Here is a 24,628-nt window from a genome sequence, read left to right on the forward strand (position 1 = left end):
TATTGTCCAAATTTCTTATTAGGTTTGCTTTCATTTATCTAAAACTTCATGCTTAAAGCACCTTGCTCAAGAACTAATCATAGGAACATTGGAATTTATGAATATTGAAGTACGAAGGGGTTTTATGCTCATTGGGAGAATAGAAAATTATACTATTTCAAACTCAAAACATTTCTATTGCAAGAAAAAAAAAATTCTAGCATAAAATTTGTTTTAAAGCAAGTTCTAATTTTTTGAATGTTTTTGCTATATGTATAATTTTAGTTTTGATTTGGAAATCATTTTGGTAGTTTTTCTAACAAATTCTAGTGACTTATCAAAAAAGTTTTCAAATTGGAGTTAGGCAATTGGTTCTTTGCCCTGTTTTAGGTCTTCCTTGGAATGGAAAAAAAAACATAGAAAAAGAAAAAGGGGAAAGCATAAACAAGATTGAAGGAATATAAAATAACAATCTCAATTTGAAACCAATAATGAATTTTTTATTCCTTCATGAAAAGTTAGTACCAATTAGGCCTTGCAATTTTTTTTTAACAATTGCGATTCGTAACTCGAAAGTGTGTGGCTCGAGAGTAGCTCAACACCAAAATGACATCATTTTAGTTTTTTTTTTTTTTTTTCTTCGTGTTTTTCTGAAGATGAAGAAGAAGAAGAAAAAGAAGGAGGAGTTGGGTCTACTGTCTGCTGCTGGGTTTCATCAATATCAACAACATCTTCATCAACTATTTTTTTTTTTTTCCCTTCATCTTCAGATTTTGAAATCATTACAACATCTTCATCAACAAAAAAAAAAAATTCCCTTTCATCCTCAAATCCAAATCTACTGGAAAGGGGAGAAAAAAAAAAAAACCCACCGACAGACAGAGATCGCCATCACCGCCGATCTTCCTTCTCTTCCTCACCATCACCGCCATCGCCTCTTCTCTTCTCTCCTCTCTCTCTCTCTCCCCTCATCTCTTCCCTCTGTATTTGAACGCAAGAGAAAGAAAGAAAAGAAGGGGAAAAAAAAAATACCCAAAACAATGTCATTTTAGGTATTCAGGCCAATTTCAAGCCAACCATTTCGAGCAACGGATCATTTTTCTTTTTCTAATTCAGAATAATTGCTGTCGCACTCAAATTTTCATTTGTAGTTGTTTGTGAAGGGGGGAAAAAAATGATATCAACAACTGTTCACTCATTTTTCCTATGAAATTTCTTGCAACCAAGATTATTCTTTCATACCCTATTTTCATATTCAAGTCATACCTACTACCTAATATATGAAAATTTTGGTAAAAATAATAAGTGGATTTACCATACGTTTAAGTGGATATGACTTTCAAACGATATGTATGACTCTTTGATTTTACTCATGTGGACTTGACAGTTATGCAACAATTAATTGGGCCAATCCAGTCGTGAGTTTATAACATCTCTGAATTCTCCAATAATCGGTATCAAAACTGATGACAAACGATTTATGGATGAACTCCCTTACATTCTCATTAGTGTGCAAAATGAATACCTACGCAAATTTGAATTGGACAACTTACAAACAGAATCAATTTCCTGATATTATACAAGTGGGGGGAAGGAAAAAGCAACATTTGAAATAATCAAAGGCTCGACGAAAAGGAAAGTTTCAGCTCAAAGAACTATTTACCAGACAATCCAATGCTCAAAACTTGTGATTTAAAACACTGGTCTGTGGTCAAAATTTGTTTTTCCATCATGATCATCATCTTCACCATCACCATCAGTGTCATACAATAAAGCATCATCATCGTCATCGTCACCACTAATGCCTAATCCATCATCATTATGTGAAATTGAGTTAGGAGTATTGTATGAGTTCCAATCAGGAGGGAAGGTCTTCTGCAGTGATTCTGTGATCTCTCCACCTGCCCTCTCAATCTTGCTTAGGCACTTGGACCAGTGAACTGCAGTACCCATATCAACAGTCAATCCAGATTGCACCATCTCACCACACACAGACAGAATTCCTGAGTAAATGTACTCTTCGGCCATAGTAGCCCTTGACAACAACGATGTCATCAAGCAATGGTATACAGCTTTGTCCGGCTTCAACCCCACCATCTTCATGTCTTCGAAGCATCTTAAAGCTTTCTCTGGGAGAGATGCACGTGCCCACCCATGTATGAGCGTGGTATAGGTTTTGACATTTGGCTTCACTCCGACAGCTTGCATTTCTTCAATCGTGTTTGTAGCTCTCTGCTAACAAAATCGAATCTTAGCCAACTGGATGAGAATGAAATGATCCCATTACTTGAATTATAGACAAAATGTAAGACTGAGCATTCTGGATTGAAATGGAGCCAGCAACAAAAGACCAAGCTAATAATTGAAAATAACCCGACATGGAAATTTTCCAAGAACATAGAACATAACATAAGGGGACACGTGCAAAATATATAATTTAATATATTTATTAATAAATAATAATTATATGTCATATATATTAATATTTTTGAAGTCTAAATGGGGATAATATGTATAAATTTACAATGTTTTTGTTTTATCATGGGATTCTAATTTATTTTATTCAAACTTGCAATGTGTTTTATACGTTTCCAGGTGTTGAAAAGTGTCCAACAAGCTAAGGAGCATAGACACTTCTAAGAAGATGACGGTTTCGTGTCGTGTCGTTTGTGTCAGACACTGACACTCATTAGACACTTCCTGACACATGTCCTATTTTTTAAAAAAATTTTTAGATCTGGACACTTTCTTTTTAGACACACGTGTCCTTTGCTTAAACATAATGTAAATGAGTGCTATATTACATTTTTTTTATTATCTTCGAATGATATATTCATATATATGACATATAATAAATATATAAAATCACATATTTCGTGTGGGTACCCACGTTTCGTGTCCTACATTTTTTTAAAAATTGGCGTGTTGGCATATCTGTGTCATGTCCGTGCTTCTTAGCCGACAAGTGTCGTGTCGATGTCCGACACGGTGATGGACATGACACGACATGACACAACACGACACCTTCTTAGAAGTGTCTATGCTTCATGGGAGATAATACTATGAGGTTCTGTTAAAGCGAGAACATGAAAATATGACTAATTCTTCCATTCTCTGCCATTTTTTATTCCTGTAGCATTATGAGCCACAAATCCAACTTTTAAAAGCAGTATGACAAAAATATAGTCATAAAAAGAGGAGTCATTGTCATCACATCATGAGAATATGACGCAATTAGAAAAACAAAACAAGGAACAAGTACGAATGCACAATGCATTCAATATAAATATGGTTAGAGAATTTTACTATTTCCAGATGTCATGTTAAATATAACAGAATGATTTAATTTCGAACACCCACTGAAACCCTACATGAACTTAGTTTGAATACACATTGAAAGAAAATTTATAAGGGCAAACGTGTGGAACCCAAGGCACGATAATTTCTCACATCTAGGTAACATACTATGCCAATAATAAAACTAAAAGGGAAAAACTAGGCTAATAGCGGAAGGCATACCAGCATATCTCCAGCTTTGCAACAAGCATTTATGAAAGACGTGTAAGTATGGATGTCTGGCTGAACCCCTTCGCGTTTCATTTGTTGCATCAAGTCAGCAGCCTCCCAAACATCACCTCTCCGAGCCCACCTACATCAAGGGGAAAAAATAACTATGAAATTAAGAGGTAAAAAATTTACAGCATTAGGCACCAGAAGCAGAAAAAGGGCCTATTTGGTATAGCTTCTAGCAAGCGAAAAGTTGATAATTAGAAAACAGAAGGTAAAAGCACATCTCCCAGAGCTCACAAATAATCACTTTTTATTAGCGTATTTAAGTTATTTATGCCTTATAAATGGTAAGTAGAAATTGTACCAAACACATTGGTACAGATTCCAGGGAAAAAAACGAAACAAAACAACTATAAGCAGCTCCATAAGCTACACCAAACAGCCCCACATACAGCTACAAAAAGAGAGGAAACTTAATTATGAAAATCAAAATACAGAAACAAATATCCAGTCAAATAATCCATGCCATGTAGATATGTCATCCATACCCATCAATTAATATGTTGTAGACAAAGGTGTTTCTTGGAATCTTTTGAGAACTCATTTCTTTTGTCACTGCTAAAGCACTTTGCATCCTGCCAGACTTACAACATGCCTTCAGCAATGCCTCGTAAACATACACATCAAGCTCCAGCCCTTCATTTTTCACTTTACTAAAATATTCAAAAGCTTTTCCAGTATCACCAAGCGATGCATAACCATGCATGATGGTCGTATATGTATGCTCATCTGGAGAAATGCCTGCCAGGGACATCTCGTCTAATATTTCAACAGCCTTTTCCATCTGCAATAAATATGAGATAAATGAATTAGCTCTTCCATAGAAAATGGATAATTGAGATCTATAGTCACTAGTCCAGATACTTCCACACGATCCAATATATATATATATCTAACATAACATACCTGACGCTTTTCAACTAGGCCTAGAACCAGAGCGTTGAATGTGTGCACAGTTGGAATGCATCCACTTCTCCTCATCATATCAAAAACCTCTAGGGCTCTTCTCATCTCACCAGCTCTTGCAAAACCATGTATAATAGGCATAAATGTTCGTGAGGTAGGTCTTTGCCTCTCTTTTAGCATTTCATCCACAGTACGAAGGGCACGATCCATGTTACCCATGCCACAGAATGCTCTGATGATGTTATTGAAGAGCACAACATCTGGCTTTAAGCCACCTCTCACTATGTCTTCAAATATCGCAAATGAGTTTGCCCAATCTTTTAGTTTTATAAATCCATTGATCAACATGGAGTAGGTCTTCATGTTATGTTTTATACCCGCCAACTTCATCATATCGCTGACCTCCAAGGCTTTGGAAACTTTTCCCATCTGAAAAGGAAAAACAAATAGATTGACAAATCAATATTAAATCATCAAATGATAAGACATTGAATACATCAAGATAATAAGCTAATTCATGGACATGTAGTAACTATACAGTCTCTACTTACTTTCTGCATTCACTTATTAGATAAAGACACCGTTAACATTTGCCTACAGTTTGCCACGCAACCCAACACAACAAGACGGAACTTCATTTGTTAGGTGTTTCTTGTGAGTGACAATTAAATAACAAGCAAATGTCTTCATGTAGGCAATTTCAGTTGATTGTTCTGGCCTCTTACCCAGCAATGTTTTAACAACCTGGCCTAAAACCTGGCCAGACCGGCCGATTCAACTAGTTAACCCGTCAACTGGTCCTCTTTCCAGTTCAGACAAACCCCTAAAACCATTTACTAGGAAAATTGGCATTTTTTGATAAAACCATTCAAAACAGTGGTTAAACCACCCAATTGGTCAAACCGGAGGCTGTTCCCCCTAACTAGCTGGTATTATATCTACCACTCACGTGATAATTAATTAAAAATTTTAACTGTCTTGGATGGCCCATGTAATCCAATTATCCAATTACAACATGACAAGCATTGTGTACATACTGTCTCCTCCTTTTCCAAATGTGGGAATTGAGACCCCTCAAATCCATTGCTTTTGATGGAAATCTTAGACCAAGTCCTTTACAATTTTGTTTGCTTTTTTTTTTCACATGAAAAAGAAAAAGAATTCCTCTCAACTTGAACAACTGAGACAGTCTGCTAGACCTTCAAATGTAATATGTGCAACAGCTATAATCACTTTTTTCAAGGAATTAGTATAGAAAATTTTCTAAATTTTGTTTATCAAAAATATATTTATAGATATATAAACTAAATTTATATATTGATACACTAATAGACTTTTACACATTCATATACTAAGAAAAATTAAGTTTTAGGTAATTTTAACACCATTTTTTTTAATTTAAATATAATTTTTAATATATTTATAAGGTAACGTTATGGTTTGATTCTAGTTAACCCAATGGTTCAACCAGCGACCCTTGACCCAAGCCCTTTTTCGGTTTGATCAACGGTACGTAGAGGATGCAGCATGTTTGTTTAGGATACGGACAGGGACAGCAGCATTACAATGAAGGGGGCTCTTGTCCTGTACAATAAGAGGGAAATGGAAGTCTTTGCATAATGCTAGTCCAATGGGTGAAAACAGGCACAAAAATGTCACATGTAGTCATAAAATATGTTCCATGCCATGTGATACAGCCCAGTCGATGTGTGGCCCACAGAAACATGTTTCGTGTGATACAGCCCAGGACCCACATAAACATGTTTCATGTGATACACCCAGTCAATGTGGGACGCACAGGAACATGTTTCATGTGATACAATCCAGTTGGTGTGGAACCCACAGGAAGATGATAAGTTGATTATCAATATTAAGTGATTCTTCTTGTTAGGGTCTTTGAAATAATCATATTGTATTTCCATTTTATTAGGATTTTTAGTATTTATCCAAAAAAAAAAAACATTATTAGGATTTTTAGATGCTTATGTGATAGAATTTTTATTGCATTAACTGTGTCAGATTGGTATTTTAGGTACAATTTGATTTAGAGGATATCTATATTTTCAGGGTTTACTTCAGCTGATAAACAGGCCATATTGATGTAAAACGAAATTAGTCTCCTAGATATAAATAGGCTATATTGCCGTAGAATGAAACTAAGCCTCCCCCTTCTTTACTAGTCCCATTCTCATCCTCCTACGTAAATGTTCTATCTCTTATATCTACTCCCTGGGTCTTGCTAACAAGTGCCCCTAGGGCACAAGTAAAAGACAAAAAAATTGAAGAACACAAGAAACTTTTAACTAAATTCAATGCATTTTTACTGAAATCAATATAGTTTTTAATGGTTTACATATTTTTAAGACATTTTATACACACTTCCGACCATTAAACAATGCATAAGGGACACTTATTAGCATTTGCCATTCCCCTTACCCTATCAGTCTTTCTATCTCTAAGGCCCCGTTTGTTTTGGGAGATAAAATGGAGGGGATTGATAGTGATGAATTGTTAAATTATTTTTATATAAAATAATAAAAAAAATATAAAAAAATAAACATTATATTTAAAAAAAAATTCCCAATATATAAAAAATATAAAAAAATAAAAAAATTTCTAATCCTCTCACTATTTTTCTAATACCATCTCTACCTCCTCCTTACCAATCCCCCTTCCTCCTCCTTATTAATACCAATGGATTACTAGTCCCCTCCCTATCTCTCAAAACAAACATCCCATTCTCAATCCCCTCCTCACTATCAAACCCAATCCCCTCTCCATAACCCCAAACAAACGGGGCCTAAATGTGCAAGGCCAACTTTTGTAGCATAACCTACAACTTCTAAGATACTCAATAAACATTTTCTATGAGACATAACGACAATGATTCCTGAGCTAGGGGTGTGCCAGGGGCCCCTTGATTTTTGAAAAGCATGTTTATAGTATTATGCATAAACTTATTTTCATACATTATAATCAATAGCATTTCCCCTTGGGTCCCCCTTGATTTTGAAAAAAAATTAATATTGTATACAAAGATAATATTTTGAAAAATGTTTTATATGGTGTAGTGCAATGACTTTACAACTAACTTAATATAATGACTTTTCTATATTATAACTAACAAAATTTCATTATTCATACTTTGATGTATATAGTTTCTAAGTAAAACTTTAACCTAAAAACATATTACCATGAATGTACACTCGACATAAATTCATCAAATAACTTCTTTTATCGTTTTTTCCTACCATATTCATAATTTAATTAATATATATATATATATATACATAATACACTAATGTTTATATTTACTAGCTATGCTTATGTGTGAAGCTTTTCTATTAAATTGTTCTTGGCCCCCCTTAAAATAAAATCTTGGCTTCGCCTCTGCTCATCATCCACCAGTCCAACTACACACCAATTCTTAATAAATAGGAGGAATCAGCAAATTCTCTACAGACTGAAGCAAAGTTGTTATGTGAGTCCTCTAGTACTATAAAACACGCCAGCATATACTTAGAACTATGAGTTTTACATAAGCAACAAATGAGTGACCATGAATCCCCATGATCATATACTGATGAAAAAATTTAATACAACTACAATTGGCCAGAAGTGATTTACGAACAAACATGTCTTAGCTAGGAAAAGAAGCTTCACAAGCAAAGAGACTGACATTTGAATAAAGAGAGGCGGGAGACACATTGATCACCATCTCAAGCTTGGAATTGAAGGAATAAATAAATTATTCCTTAAATATTAAATTGAAGAAATCCTTAAAAGGAAGCTTTTAAGATGCTGAAAAAGGGGGTGGAAGGTAGCGAGCAAGAAAAGGAAACACTCCAACTAGGGCTGTGTAGTACTAGAAAAAGTAAGAACGATTCATTACAACTCTACAATTTTTCTCACCAGTGCAAATAAATTTAACAAAAAAAACAACACTCAACAACAGTTTGGGGGATCAATAACAACAGTGAAGCATGTGACAGATAATAAGGGGCAAATTGACATAGATTAACAATCTTAAAAACCCAACATCAAGCCTGAAACCTGAATGACACCTTTAGTACTGTTAAGTGTTAGAGGTAATTTGGTCTTTGTGTCTTATTCTTATTAGTATAAATAGTTGTATGTTAAGGGGGAACCCTACGTTTTGAATAATATATAGCAGTTGGTTCTCTTTCTCTCTCTCTCAGTTCTGCAACTTCTTTTTCTCCTTCTCCTTTCCTTCTCATCTATCCATTCAACATGGTATCAGAGCAATATCTTCCTCCTTGAAGATTGTTCCTCTCCTTCCCTCGTTCTTGTATCTCGTACGTTTCAAAAAAAAAAAAAAAAATTACAGTATGCTTGAAAATATATGGACATTCATCCTATAATCTCCTTTTAATTTTTTGGTTATTATTGATTGTGTTTTCCAATTTTTTTGATTTTTCATCAAAAATGGGTGATTTTTTGAAAGTCACCGGTCACACCCTTTTTGCTTGATTTTTTCCCTCTCCCTCACATCCTAGGGAGCCGACTGGGCCTATAGAGGGCTGCGCTGTCCTTATTTTGCTGTATTTTGGCTCTCCCTTGGTTTTTTCTTGAGTTTTGGATGATTTGCTTCAATGTTTGGGCTCCTATGTGATCATGTTACGTTATTCTGGGATTATTTTGCATTGTTTCAACCTTAGAAGGTGCTTTGTTATGCTGGTTAGGTTTTGTCAGGACTTGTTTGATATACTGTTTGTGTTCCTGCCCCATCTTTCTCTTATCTCGTAACTGAACACGAGGGTCAGTACTCTAAGGGCAAGGAGGACAGTGGACTGAGTCGTGGTATGACTCTAGGTGGCAGTCCTTCTCTCCAGATTAGTCTGGTCAAGCTTAATGGCACCAATTACTTGATTTGGTCCCGCTCCTGCAGTCTTGCCATTGCCGCCCAACATTTGACCGGCTATATTACTGGTAGTACTAAGCAACCTACTGAGGACAGTGCTTTATCTGCTCAATGGATTTCAAAGAATGCTTTAGTGATGACCTGGCTGATCAATTCTATGGAACCTACCATTAGTAGGACTTTTCTCTTAATGGATACCGCTCACAAGATCTGGCTAGCGACATCTCAGATGTATTCTCAACAAGGTAATGATGCGCAGGCTTATGAATTGCGAAAGAAGATTAGGGGCTTGGATCAGAAGGATTGCTCTCTGGCAGTCTACTATGCTGAGTTGAGTGGTTTATGGAAGGAGCTAGATTACTACCAAAGTTTCCAACCCATTTGCTCCACGGATGCCACTATGTTTCAACAGGCTGTGGAGAAGGATTGGGTGTATGATTTTCTTACTGGCCTGAATTTGGAGTATGATCAGATCCAAGTTCAGGTGTTGAGTCGCTTTCCGTTTCCCACATTGTGTGAGGCTTATCCACTGGTTCAGCAGGAGGAGAGTCGTCGTAGTACTATAGTGCATGCCCCTATTCCGGATCGATCAACGATGGTTGTCAGCCCCAAGTCCCGTGATACTCCGCCTTGTCCGCCTTAGGGTGGTGGTAAGGGTCCATTGGTTGATCGGGACCAGTTGAAGTATGATTATTGTGGGAAAGATAGACATAATAAAGAACACTGTTGGAAGTTGCATGGTCGGCCTACTCGAGGCCGTGGTGGTGGTGGTAGTGTTCATCCTCAAGCCTATGTGTCTGAGACTGCTGCTAGTGCCTCGGATGATACTGGTTCTATTTCCCAGAATGAGCTTCACACTCTCAGACGTTTGATGGCTCGACTTGATTCTTCCTCTACCTTAGCTCCTTACTCTTCTGCCTCTTCCAACTTTGCCCACACAGGTATTTCTGCTAGTGCACTTAGTGCCTCTTCGTCGTCTCCTTGGATAATTGATTCCGGTGCTACCGATCACATGACGGGTACTTCTAATTTTTTCCATTCTTATTCACCTAGTTCTGGGCGAGATAAGGTTACAGTAGCTGATGGCACTTTATCTTCTATCTCCGGCAAAGGTTCTATTCATTGCACCTCTTTACTTTCGCTTTTCTCTGTTCTTCATGTTCCTAATTTTTCCACTAACTTACTTTCTGTTAGTAGCCTCACTATCGCTCTCAATTGCTCTGTAACCTTTTTTCCGACTCATTGTGTCTTTTAGGAACTGGCTACGGGGAAAATGATTGGCAGTGATAGCGTACACAGTGGACTGTACTTTCTGGATGTCACTCCTGCATCAACTTTGTCCTCTCGGGCTCTTCAATGCACTTCTGGCTCCTCCCTTCGCCTTCTTCATCAATGGCATCGCTATTTGGGACATCCTTCCTTTAGTATTTTAGAAAAACTTTTTCCTTCTTTAGTTCGAGATTGTCCTAGGAATAACTTTGTTTGCGATGCTTGTGAGCTTGCTAAGCATAAACGTACTTGTTATCCTTCCATTAATAAAAGAAGTACTTTTCCTGTAAATTTTGATGTATATTATTGATTGATGTATTGATTCATATCTATTACAATGATTCATGATTCCTATATATAGAAGAGGGTGAGTGTGTAGTAGGTAAGGAGTAGGTGAAGTGGAGGTGGTAGTAGTGTAGTGGGTTAGGTTTAGTGGAGTAGGTGAGGTGGTAGTGGTGTAGTGGGTTAGGTTTAGTGGAGTAGGTTTAAGTGGGTGAAGTAGGTGGAGAGTAGGTGGATTTTAACAGCCCCCCGCAAACTCAAGGGGGATAGGAACTAACCAACTTGAGTTTGGAGAGAGTAACAAAACAAGAAAATACATAAAAATAAAAGAGGATAAGAGACACTGTATGGTCGTGTCAGACCATTGGTGAAGACACTGGATGGTGGTGTCATAACGTTGTAGAGGACACTGTATGGGGGTGTCATAACCATGTAGAGGACACTGTATGGTGTTGTCATAACGGTGTAGAGGACACTGGATGGCGGTGTCAGACCGATGTAGAAGACAGTTTATGGGGTCATGTCGGACCGTTGTAGCAGACAATGTTGTGACAGTTGTTGTGACAGTTTACAGAGTCTTGCTGGACCCTTGTAGAAACTAACCGGAATCAATGTCGGGACAGTTTACAGTCTTGTCGGACCCTTGTAGAAACTAACCGGAATCAATGTCGGGACAGTTTACAGAGTCTTGTCGGACCCATAAAGGAGCTAACCGGAATCAATGTCGGGACAGTTTACAGAGTCTTGTCGGACCCTTGTAGAAATTAACCGGAAATAATGTCGGGACAGTTTACAGAGTCTTGTCGAACCCTTGTAGAAACTAACCGGAATCTATGTCGGGACAGTTTACAGAGTCTTGTCGGACCCTTAAAAAGTCGCACCCTCAAAAGGTGTGCCCAATTTTGTCAAAAAGCGTGCCATCAAAAGGCGTGCCCAATTCATCAAAAGGTGTGCCGGACATGATGGCGAGGCACGTGAGTGCCTTGGTTGGCGTGCCCGTTTGTCGTCTGGCGGCAAGTGGCGCGCGATACGCGTGGCTGCCTCGGCTATATAACCAAGACGAAGGCAGAGGCAGAGGCAGAGAAAAACTGAGAGAAACCTCTGAAAAAATCCTTCGTGTTGCTGAGAAAGAGAGTTCCTTGTGCTGAGAGAGATAGTCTGTAACACTTTGTTGCCCAGAAAATGGCCTCGTCTTCCCGTGGACTGCTCACCCTCTTTCCCGACCTCAACGAGTCAACAAGAGAGAGAACTGGAGCGGTGGCACTGGAACCTCAACCGAGTGCCCCGGAGTTTGCTCCATTGAACTTTCCGATGCGGTCGGTGGAGCAAAAAATGGCAGTGCAAACGGATGTGGAGGCTAATCAGTATACTTTGAAGGCATGTGTGGAGTCCATGACGGCAGTCACAAACTTGTCGCACCGGCTGCAGAGTAGGACAAATGAGGTGCAGCAATTAAACGCCCAGCTGGCTCTGCTCCAACGCATGTATAAGGATGCGCGAACAGAGATAAGCGTGCTAAGGGCAGAAAACAAGGAGCTGAAGCGGAAGGCCACCGTGATGTTTCGATTTGGAGGTCCACCATATGCTGCAGTGGAGGAGCAGGGAGTAGTGATCATGCCCAGTGGACAAGGAAGTACTGAGGCAACACCGGCAAGGGCCGTCCAGGACGGAGGCAAAAAGAAGAGACCGGCAGCAGAGTAGAGAAGAAAAATCCCGCCTGTGGAAGTGTTTTGTTGGATTTTTTTTTTTTTTTTTTTTTTTTTTTTTTTTTTTTTGGTGTAAAAAATGTGATCGGGGTTGATCCCTGAGATGAAGAAAAGATGGTTTGGTGTGCAGGTCGTCTTCTTCTGCTCCGGTTTTTTTTTGTTTTTTTTTTTGTTTTTTTTTAATAAAAAAAAAATAATAATAAATAAATAAAATAAAGAAATAAATAAAATAAAATAAAAGAAAGAAAGTGGAGGGGGGTATTAAAAAAAAGATGAAAGGTGAGTGCATAGATGATAAGAAACATATATATATATATATAGAGATTAAAAGAAAAGAAAAGAAAGGTGAGTGGGGTATTAAAAAAAAAGGTTAAAGGGGAGTGTCATGTAAAGTGATGAAAAAGAAGGTGTTTATCTGAGAAAGGTGCTGCAGCTCTGCGGCAATGTTGATTAAAAAAAAGATAGTAGGTTGATTAAAAAATAGATTGTGGGGGTGGAAAGTGTGAATTGAAAGATGAAATAAAATAATAAAAAGAAAGTTGGGTGATAGGAGAGAGAGAGAGGTTGGCCTGGCCTTGGACTTGCTGCAGTCTCCCGATTTCCAATCTACCCTACGAGATACAATCCCCAATGCAAGATTTCGAACCTCATCAAAGACCAGATTGATGAACCTCAATGAAAGTAGGAGAGTAAGAATAACTTCGGCCACTGGAACACCGAAATTTATCAAGGGAAGCATAAACCATTGCGAAGCCCATGCAAGCTGCTCAGGGGTTGTGGTGGTTAGGCAGAGGTTCACACTCTGGAAGATAGAGAAGGCTAAACAAGCAGATGTACTTGCTACTGACAAGCCCTTTCTTGTAAGTTGTAATGGTCCTAACTTCATTATCACATACGAATAGCCTTCGAAAGATGTTGGAACATTCGGCAATCCAATCAATGAAGGTGGTGGGCTTCTTAACTGGCCAAGAGGAGTTACGCCATCTGTACCCAACCCCAACATTATAAATAAAATCCCACATAGCAGCGACACTCTTCCCAATTGATCCCTCCACACAGGTGTAGGGAGAACCCAAACAGATACTAGAGCCAAGTAGGTGATTAATCCAACACGTATCGTCATATGTGACCTTGCTGGTAAAATAACTAGAGCAAGGAGCCATGCCCATTTAATTCTGGGATCAACAGAATGCAAGCACGTAGTCGGAGATGATATGTACTGAAAAATGGGACTGGAGGTTGCACCAGAGATCAATCTCAGAACCTTATCAACATGGACTGAGAATCCGGTTGTGAAGGCAGCATTTGAGAACAGAGTTTGATTGAGAGAGAGTTGTGGTGTATGGTGAAACCGATCGGAGCTGACGTAGTGGCTGGACCGGCGAGGTTTCGCCGTCGGGTGAGTCGCCGGAGATTTGTCTTCTTCGTTCTCAGATCTGTGAAAGTCTCTCTCTGGAAGGTACAGTGTTTGTGATATGTGTTGAAAAAACTCCCGCGGGCAGCGAAGGCAAGGTTGCCGGCCGGCTGCCCGCCGGAAAGAAATGAGTATAGGCCTAAATCTTATAGCTCTGATACCATGTAAATTTTGATGTATATTATTGATTGATGTATTGATTCATATCTATTACAATGATTCATGATTCCTATATATAGAAGAGGGTGAGTGTGTAGTAGGTAAGGAGTAGGTGAAGTGGAGGTGGTAGTGGTGTAGTGGGTTAGGTTTAGTGGAGTAGGTGAGGTGGTAGTGGTGTAGTGGGTTAGGTTTAGTGGAGTAGGTTTAAGTGGGTGAAGTAGGTGGAGAGTAGGTGGATTTTAACATTTTCCTTTATGCCTATTCATACCAATGTGTGGGGTCCTTATCGTGTGGTTTCTACCTCTGGTTATCGGTGGTTTGTCACGTTTATTGATTATTATTCCCGTGTGACTTGGATTTATTTACTTCGCACTAAAAATGAGATTTTTTTGTACTTCAAAAATTTTTATAAAATGGTTTCCAATCTCTTCAATGCTACTATCAAAATTCTTAGGAGTGATAATGGGAATGAATATGTTGATAGAGCTTTCAGGGCATACCTCGAGGAGCATGGCATTCTTTATCAGACTAGTTGTGTTGGCACACTCCTGAACAAAATGGAGTTGTTGAACGCAAGAATGGCCATCTTCTTGAGGTTGCTTGCTCTCTCTTATTTACCATGAACGTTACTAAGTCTTTTTGGGGGGATGTTGTTCTTACCGCGGCTAACCTTATTAACCGTATGCCCTCTAGTATCCTCCACTTCCAAATTCCTCTTGAGCTCCTTCTTGTCACTTATCCCACTTCTTCCCTTCCGCCTCAGGTTTTTGATAGTGTTTGTTTTGTTCATCTTCAGCCTCGTACTCATGGAAAGCTTGATCCTAAGGCTATCCGGTGAGTCTTTCTTAGTTATTCTGCTACTCATAAGGGTTACAAATGCTACGACCCTCAGATTCATAAGCTATATGTTAGTATGGATGTCACCTTCCGTGAATCTGAATCCTTTTTTCCTTGTCACCCGCTATCTCCTCAGGGGGAGAGTAGTATAGATGAGATTGCGGATGAGACGGAGATGGAGACGGCATCCTATCAGCATAAGTTGTCTTTTTTCCTTCCTAATCAGCGGACTGTTATTTGTGGTGAAGGGGAGCCTACGAGTTTTGTTGATGAGACTGATGTTGGTGGTCGTTTGGACAGAGTTGATCTTAAAACTTATTCACGGCGTCAGAAAGAGCAGGCGTCTCTTGTGCCACCGAGTCAATCATCATCTCCTATGTCAGTTCCACACCCAAGTTTCACTGACTCTACAGGTACGTATCCTCAACCCATTTCTTCACCTGTTGTTGATAGTCCTGTTGCTGATGATCTGAGTCTTCCTATTGCTCTCAGAAAGGGGGTTAGAGCCTATACTCAACACTCCATTTCTAAATTCGTGTCATATAATTCGTTGTCTTCTCCATATCGTGCTTTTGTTTCGTCTCTTTCTTCTATGTGTATTCCGTAGGATTGGAAAAAGGCCATCAATGATCCTAAGTGAAAGGTAGCTATGGTAAAAGAGATGCAAGCTTTGACTAAAAATAACACATGGGACTTGGTGTCTTTACCTAATGGAAAAAAACCAGTCGGATGTAAGTGGGTGTTCACTATCAAGCACAATGCAGATGGGACGATTAAACGGTACAAAGTAAGACTAGTGGCCAAGGGATTTACCCAGACATATAAAATAGACTATCAAGAAACTTTTGCCCCGGTAGCAAAGATGAATTCCATTCGAGCTATTCTGTCGTGTGCTGCTAATTTGGGATGGCCTCTACAACAACTAGATGTGAAGAATACTTTTCTTCATGGGGATTTGGAGGAGGAGGTATATATGGATGTACCTCCAGGATTCTCATCACAGACTACAGTTGGAAAGGTTTGTAGATTGAAGAAGGCTTTATACGGTTTAAAATAATCTCCTAGAGCCTGGTTTGGTAGATTCCTAAAGGCAATGCTGGGATTTGGGTATCAACAAAGCAATGTCGATCACACCTTGTTTGTCAAACACAATGTATATAAGGTAACAATGCTTATTGTATATGTGGATGATATAGTTGTGATAGGTAATGATGAGGAGGAGGTGACCCATCTCAAGATGCTGTTAGCCAAGGGGTTCGAAATAAAAGACCTTGGTCCATTGAGATACTTCCTTAGATTTGAAGTTGCTAGATCTAATAAAGGTATCTTCATTTCTCAAATGAAGTACATTCTAGATCTTCTTGTAGAAACGGGCATGTTAGGCTATAGACCAGCTGAGTCACCGATTGAGACTAATCATCTTCTTTGTAGTAGGGTTGGTGAGCTTGTGGAAAAGAAAAGGTACTGAAGACTTGTGGAAAGACTGATATATCTATCTCATACTCATCCAGATATTACCTATGCAATTGGGATAGTGAGTCAGTTTATGCATGATCCTCGTGCAACTCATTGGATGCAATCTATCACATTTTGAGGTATCTTAAATCTGCTGCTGGAAAAGGAATTTTGTTCTCTAATCATGGTCACTTGAGGTTAGAAGCGTTCACAGATGCAGATTAGGCAGGCTCTATAGATAACAGGCACTCTACCTTTGGTTACTGTGCTTTTGTAGGGGGAAATCTAGTCACATGGCGTAGTAAGAAGCAGGCGGTAGTATCCAGATCTTGTGCTGAAGCTGAATACAGGGCTATGGCACATTGGACATGTGAACTAATGTGGTTTCAATCTTTGTTGAGTGATATAGGGCTTCATTGCAGTGATCCCATGACTTTGTATTGCGACAACAAGGCTACTACTAGTATTGCACACAATCCTGTTCAATGTGGCCGGACTAAGCATGTTGAGATTGACAGACATTTCATTAAGAAGAAGTTGAATAAAGGTGTAATCTATATACCTTTTGTTAAGTCTGAAGATCAACTGGCGGATGTTTTTACTAAGGGTCTTAACAGTAAAGTCTTTCACCCTATTTATTACAAGTTGGGTATGCGAGACATCTTTGCACCAACTTGAGGGGGAGTGTTAAGTGTTAGGGGGGGTAATTTGGTCTTTGTGTCTTATTCTTATTAGTATAAATAGTTGTATGTTAAGGGGGAAACCCTGCGTTTTGAATAATATACAGCAGCTGGTTCTCTTTCTCTCTCTCTCAGTTCTGCAACTTCTTCTCCTGCTCCTTTCCTTCTCATCTATCCATTCAACAAGTACCACTCCCAGCCTAAAGCATCAAAGTAGCCCAGCCAACTAAGAATTAAGCCAAATCATCCCACTTAGGGGATAGGCATACAGGAAATAAAGGAAATTAATGAGAATCACACTTACCTTGGTGTAAAGATTAATAAGACATCCATAACTGATTACTGAAGGAGAAAACCCACATTCCTACAACAACAATCAAATGTCAGTACCTGACCAAACTGAAACCAAATAACTGATGATATCAAATTTCCAAGCAAACCTCTTCACATAAAATATACACACATGTAAAGAGCATCGTATGGGGCACAAACCCGTAGTACAGGAAAGATATATAGGGTGAGAGAAAGAAACGGAATAACAGAGAAGATAAAAGAAGGTTTTTTTATCTAAGCAAAAAGAAAAGGAAGCCAAGGCCCTCCCTGCCAACCAAAAGACAAGGAGCTAAGCAAAGACTGCTTCCGCTTGTAAACCAGCATGTCCCTCAAAAGTATGACACTCCCTCAAAACAAAGGTGAAGGCTTCCATACCCAAGAATACCACCCCAACAACTCTCCTCAACTTCAGCCACCAACAACAGTATATCTATTGGACTCCAAAAGGCAACAAGAAGATGACATAACCCAGGAGCAACAGAGCAATTCAACAATAGATGATTATCCGTCCTATCTGCCTCCTCTGAATTTCACACATGCATCACCAATTTTTTAGAACCCTCTCCTAACCAGATTGTTCATGGTCAAGATCTCTTCCAACACTACCATCTAAGTGAAGAGGGCCAACTTAGTGGGGGTCTTTGCTGCATCGAATACTACTCCATGGATCAGAATCACCGGACTCACCCTCTTCACCAGCTAAGTGAAGGGATCAAGGCAGATCTCTGCAAAAATCCTAGACACAACTCAAGGTACTGAAATCCATAAACTTGAACGTGAAATGCACATCTAACACCTGCAGGCTAACCTTGGGCCTGAAACATATACATGTACAATTTCACTACATGATTCATGCATAAATCTTCAATTATCTTAAAATTTTCTATTTCACTTCAACTTAATAAATGCATTAAAAAAAATTCTTCAAGAGTGACACTTCCAAAGTTCCAAACTGGCAATCAAGCCATTAAGTTTTGACATATGACTGGTAGAATCTTCTGAAATATATATACATGATCATTAAACACCACTTGGAATGTAAAAACATAATAAGACGAAAAAGGTTATGAACAACCTCAGAAACTCAGACAACACAGGTTATTATTACCTTAAGTCTGCTAAACACAACTAGACATTTATCTTCATCCCCAATCATTGTGTAACCATCCATCATGGTGTGATAGATGTCAATAGGAGCATCAATACCTTCTTCTTCCATCTCCCTCACCAAAGCTTCAGCGCAACCCATGTTATAGGTTTGGCTGTTTATTATAGTAAAAGAAAAGGAAACAATATAAAATTAGGAACAAGGAAACCTGTTCCATGCATTGGTATTATACTACACACACACACATACAAAAGAGAGAGAGAGAGAGAGAGAGAGAGAGAGAGGAAGCTGCCAAAACGAATTGTGCTAAGAACTATGTTACCAGAAAATGCTAATACCCTAGCAAATTATGTATTGGTACGCATGTTCCGAAACATGGTACATTTATGTTCCAAAACAGTAAATTTAGTAATCCAAAGCAATCCCAATAGTTTTTTTTTCCAATATATTTCCTTACATGTTACCTTAGGAGGAAAAAATCAAATATAATGAACTAAAATATAAGGTGACTTTAGTTTTGACATGACAAAAACATCAAAAATGGAAAGAAAAAATGTATATATATTTTATTGGAGGCCTAATAGTTAAAATAAAAAATTTTTAAAAAAAAAAATTTACTCTAGAAGTACCTCCAATTTTTAAGTGTAATATATACAAATCTATCCCTATCGTACCACATTTTAGAGCAAGTGGTGTACAACATTACTAGAACGATCCACGTTCCAAGTAACATAGGCTAATAATAAAAAATGAAAGAACAAAGTATACAATTTCATGTCATTGACTATAACAGCTATCCATTTACTACGTATGAAACCAAGAATTTCCTTGTGAAAGCACCAGAAATACAGTATTAAATCAAAGTGAAGGCATCCAACCTCCAGGCAATGTCTAGGGCCTTGGACCTCCCTAAGTAGGCAAAGACCTGGGTGGCACCTAACCAATGCTTTAGTGAACTTAATAAACAAAATATGTTTTCATGCCATTACTTACATGGTTATGCAGACTGTAGAGGTCCAATATTAGGCTTGCGCACAGCAACTTTCAATCACATGGAGGCTTAATTTACTATTTTATTAATTAATTTCCTTCAGTGTTTAATATTTAGTTTCTTATTATTATTAATATTAGTTCTCTTATTTTATTAGGGTTGCTAGACCATAAATAAGAAGCTTTGGCATTTTATTAGGAAGGCTTCATTTCCCAAGTGAATGGCTAATATATAACACAAGCAAAAAAAAAAAGCACAGTACTTGTATATATATAAAGTTGATTTGCTAGACAAGGTAAAGTTTGGGCTAAGAATCGCTATGCTGACTATGGTTACATCAGAGGTCTCCAGGCATCATCTGATATTTCTAAAATTCAGCATAGGAGCATTTCTATCAGATTATTAGCTCACATCAGTTTCAACAATTCTTTGCCCAAAAACAGATACCATAGATAGAATACTACAAATTTTTCAAGACAAATTTCAATATGATAATACCTGACCCATCTTTGAGGTCACTAGCTACAGAAATTAGGAACATGATCTACAAACTTTTCATCTATACATATGGCCGAGCAAAAAAAAAAATAGCTCAAAATCTGTCAAATGAAAAACATACCAATGGGCATATATTATATTTCCATATATGATCGCATTCAATGTTGAATGTTTCTCTTTTGCCTCCTTAAACCATTGATCTGCAGCACTGTCAGAACAACAAAAATAAGTATCAGATCTCAAATATACATGATAGTCCATCCAGCCATTTGTACAACATGACAAATATCCTTAAATGTCTCAAAAAGACTCCTTACTAGAGAGACAGTATTTAGGGCTCAGTCAGAGACGCCAAACTTCAAGGTTTCAAGTCCTATGCCAAACAAAAAGCTTGTTCAAAAAGTAGCAAGTGTCCGTCAGTTATGAATCCTTCAAGAGCTTTAAATTCTGATCAAATTTGTCATACTTTATTTGCAGTTTTTTAGGTTCTAAAGCAAGAAAACAACCTCTAGTCCCATTACAGAGCAACCCATCAGGAATTATTCATGCTAAGGTAGCAAGTCATTGCAACATGGTAATGTTTCACTACTATTTAAAGTGAGTCAAGTTCCATAAAATTCCAAAACTTGATAAACTTAATTCCGGTATAAGAATAAAAATTTTCCCTAAATCAACTACCAAAAATTACAAACCAAAATTTCAATAGTGGTGTTAGCACTAAGGAAACACAGAAAATAAGTAAAAGGGCTGAAAAGCATATCAAACTAAAAGCTTACTTAATCAGGTTATAAAAATGGAACTTAATTCCAGTATAAGGAAAAAATTTCTAAATCAATTACAGAAAACTACAATCAAAATTTCTAAAGCAGAGACAGACACTAAGAAAACATAGGTGGCACAAATAAGGGGGATGAAAACATGTCACTAAAAAAATTTAAGGAAAAAGAACAAAGTCACAATTAGAAAATAGAAGGTCACATTATAATGTTAAAGCAAGAACCATATTCTCCTTGAAGGAATTAATTTTAAAATTTATATTAAAAAAAAAAAAAAAACTTATTGCCTAATATATATATATATATATATATATATATCATTACTTACTCAACATTGCCAACTTTAGCAAATCCCCCAACAAGAATACTGTAAGTCACTAAACTCATTTCGATGCCCTCATCTTTCATTTTCCTCACACAAGCTAATGCTTCTTCCATGTCTCTACCCACTGCATAAGCGTGAATTAGACTGCATAAAATGAATTACAGTTAATGCTGGAACTTAAAATTTCAATATTTAACACTACAAGTTGATGAAAATATAAACTCAAGGTCATGAGACTCACATACCCATGAGCTGAAATAAAGAATTTACCAAAACATTGCCAAACAGTAGCTAAGAACAAGAAGGAAAATTAATATATAAGGAAAGAATACATGTAAAAATTTCAAGTTGAAGAAATTCTCCTGTATTCTATCAGCAAAAGAGTTTGGCTCACCCAAGTAAATTTGAAGGAATTAGTAACTCAAGCACAATATGCAGTCAAAACTAATTGCCCAAATAATGTCTATTGATAACCAACTAGAACAAGCAACCATAAGCTCAAAGTTCAATGTAGAATACCGAACAGTAAAAGTAAATTACAGGTCCAAAGTGAATGAATACTATTAGAGGGTTTTACTTTGTATAGACATGTGAGGTTGGCTCTATTCCCCTGGCCCGCATGATCTCAAAAGTCCCACGTGCATGATGCATGTCTCCCCTCCTAGCATAGTAGTTCACCATCAAACCAAACTCTTTTCTGGAAGGCTAAAAGAATAAAGATTAAGAAAACAAAAATAAATAATTCATATTACATTAACTTAAGTCAAGAAATGATACAGATTTTTCTGCATAATCCACAACATTGAATCTTGACTAATAGCTATTGCTTAGACTACGTGAAATACATTACAAGTATTAATAAAATAACATAGAATCCAATGATATAATAAAAACAATGAAAACTTATACATTTTCTCTTCCTTTAGACTTTAAACATTATTATCTTCGAATTAAATATTTATATATATATGACATATAAAAATTGTTTATCCTTGTACATGCTATCATATAACAATATAGAGATATAATGTTATGAGAAAGACTAGTTGTGTGTTTCGGATTTGAAGGGTAGTTTTATACATATCTTATTGTTATTTTATAGGGTATCCTTTTGGGCAATTGATTCAAACTGGCAACCCCATCTGCCACATTCATGCACTGTGGTGTTTCCCAGAGTTGTATGTGACCATTAAAACTTGCATGAAGGGATGCACACACCGCTTTAGGACAGTCACTAGCCATGCCTCTTGTGATCTCACAGGCTACAGTCGTTCCCTCTTGTTTAATTAGCATTATTATTTTGTTCACATATTTCTTGATCCCAGCACTTCAATTGTTCAATGATTTTTGAGATAGTTTGTTGATAATTTTAACAAGTATTGTTCACTGATCTCCACTACCAAACCCTCGAATTAGAATTGAAAGTAATGCAACATGAACCAAAAAGATTGACAAGAAACAGTACCTTTTTAATCCTCTCAAAAGCTCGAACAACAGCCTGCCAATTCTCCGGCTGAGTCTCCAAAACTTTCCGAAACTCCCTCCGCGAGCCTTCCCTCTCTTCATGCCACTTGGACTTGTACTCCACTCCATCTTCCCCTTCCACCCACCTTGCCCTCTCCGCCGACCTTTCCTTCATTCTCCTCCCATCATCCAGCTTCACAGTCAAAACCCTCCCATGAAACTCCACACCATCAAACTCCACAGCCTTCATTGCCAACTTGTCCGCCATTGGACCACCATAAATCACAAACCCAAACCCCATATTCCTCTCAGTCTCATTGTAACCCTTTATCAATATCACGTCCTTTATAGGCCCAAACTGCCTAAAGAACTCAGCCAATTCATGCTTCTTAATCCACAGTGGAAGATTCCCCACAAAGATTTTCCCTTCTTGGCGGAATTCAATTCTTGGGGGTTCTTCGGCACCCGAATTCTCCCTAATTTCATCTTCTTTGGAAAGTGTTCGACGTGGCGGTGGTGGCAGTGTTGGTGGCGGTGGAGGAGGAGGCGGAGAGAGTTTGCTGCTTAACCAGAGCTTGTTGGTGAGGCTTTGAGGACTGGAATTGGGAATTCTGGTGGGATTTACGAGGGTTTTGAGGGGGTTTGTGGGGGTTTTAGGGTTTGGAGTGGAGGGTTTGAGAGGGTGGTTGTGGGTTTTGGGGCGGCGGAGATTGCCGGAGGAGGAGGAGGTGGTGGGATTTTGGGAATCGGGGTTGGGAGATTTGAGAGCGAGAGTGGCGGTGGTGATGGTGGCGGAGTGGTGTTTTCCGGTGAAGATGGAGGAGGCGGGGAAGGGTGAGGAGTGAGAGCAGTGTGTGGAGGGGAGAGACAACAAATCCATAACTAGGTCGACAGTGGTCCGTATTGGTAATTTCAAAACCTAGGTATTTATATGTGGGGCAGTATACGGGTCTAAGTTTATATCCGAAATTGGATCCGATTAAACCGGAATTGGATCTCCAAACGCCCAAGTCTGTGAATATTCTTAAAAAAATAAAAAATAAAAAGAGGGTAATTACACATGAGCACAGCTCCCTCCACCGAATTTTGACTCGCCCGAATCATTTGAGCCCTGGTTTGACAAATTTCTCAGGCTAAAAAATCATAAAAAGATAAAAATAAAAATAAAAAGTCAAAAAAATCAACAAAAAGCTTGTAATTTCAAAGTCAAAAAAGTCAAATAAGAAAATCAAACAAACAAAAAAGTCTTAGGTTAAAAAAATCAAAAAAATCAAAAAGGTAACTAAAAATCATTACCAAACAATTCCTGAATTTGTGCATGTCAATCGTCCAACCAGTCATTTGGGAACAAAGGCGATAACCTCGATTTACAAGGGTGACAATTGAGATTAACAAGGGTTGCACCGATCATCCAACTTATAAAATTCGAACAATTCGAAAGAACTCAAATTCGGTGTATCAATCATTTTTCATTACAAATACATTCCTGAGATTTGCTTAAAATATGATTCGTTTCCTGTAATTCTGCAAATTACATCCTACCCTCTGAAGTTTCAAATTTCATAACAAATAGTCCTTTTATTAATAAATCATCAAATCAATTAACAGTTTTTAATGATATTAGAAATTTATCTCAATTAATAATTTAAATAATTTTATCATTGTATATGAGAACAATTATGAAATTCATTTTTTCAATTACTTATGTTAGGTAAAAAATTATGATAAGAGTATTTGTAATTTTTCAAACCACATAAAAAAATCTATATTTTAAGCAAACTTTCATCCTTCAAAAAATAAAAATAAAAATAAAAATAAATTAACTTCTGTATTTTGAACAATTGCTTTATTACGTGTATAAGTTTTTTAAAAAGGATCTAATAAGAATAGTCTTAGCAGTTGATCAATAATAAATATAAATATTAAAATATTTATAATTTCAATATATTTTTTATATATTTGTATATATTTTTACAACGCCACTACATCCACCA

General features: G+C 37.6%; 2 protein-coding genes across 4 annotated transcripts; both read right to left on the reverse strand.

The window, feature by feature from the left end:
• Window positions 1-1,381: 1,381 nt before the first annotated feature.
• On the reverse strand, window positions 1,382-23,545 carry LOC114310075 (pentatricopeptide (PPR) repeat-containing protein). 3 transcript variants are annotated; one of them, XM_028255982.2, is made up of 10 exons: window positions 22,636-23,545; window positions 21,748-21,875; window positions 21,174-21,314; window positions 20,191-20,277; window positions 18,581-18,734; window positions 17,444-17,503; window positions 4,456-4,884; window positions 4,038-4,333; window positions 3,499-3,628; window positions 1,382-2,211 (listed from the first exon to the last, which is right to left on the reverse strand). In XM_028255982.2, exons 1-10 carry the CDS (start codon window positions 23,512-23,514, stop codon window positions 1,672-1,674), a joined length of 2,844 nt encoding a protein of 947 aa, XP_028111783.2. In that variant the 5' UTR covers window positions 23,515-23,545; the 3' UTR covers window positions 1,382-1,671. The 3 variants fall into 3 exon arrangements, with proteins under 3 accessions (XP_028111783.2, XP_028111782.2, XP_082728081.1); XM_028255981.2 differs by having other exon boundaries at window positions 1,382-2,214; XM_082871955.1 differs by lacking the exon at window positions 17,444-17,503.
• Window positions 12,617-15,032, reverse strand: LOC145790782 (uncharacterized). The gene is made up of 2 exons (XM_082869469.1): window positions 14,838-15,032; window positions 12,617-14,203 (listed from the first exon to the last, which is right to left on the reverse strand). The coding sequence occupies exons 1-2, from the start codon at window positions 15,030-15,032 to the stop codon at window positions 12,965-12,967; spliced, it is 1,434 nt and encodes a 477-aa protein (XP_082725595.1). The 3' UTR covers window positions 12,617-12,964.
• Window positions 23,546-24,628: the final 1,083 nt, after the last annotated feature.

The sequence above is a fragment of the Camellia sinensis genome, chromosome 1 (genome assembly GCF_055761805.1).
Source record: "Camellia sinensis isolate YWXY chromosome 1, ASM5576180v1, whole genome shotgun sequence".
Lineage (NCBI taxonomy): Eukaryota > Viridiplantae > Streptophyta > Magnoliopsida > Ericales > Theaceae > Camellia > Camellia sinensis.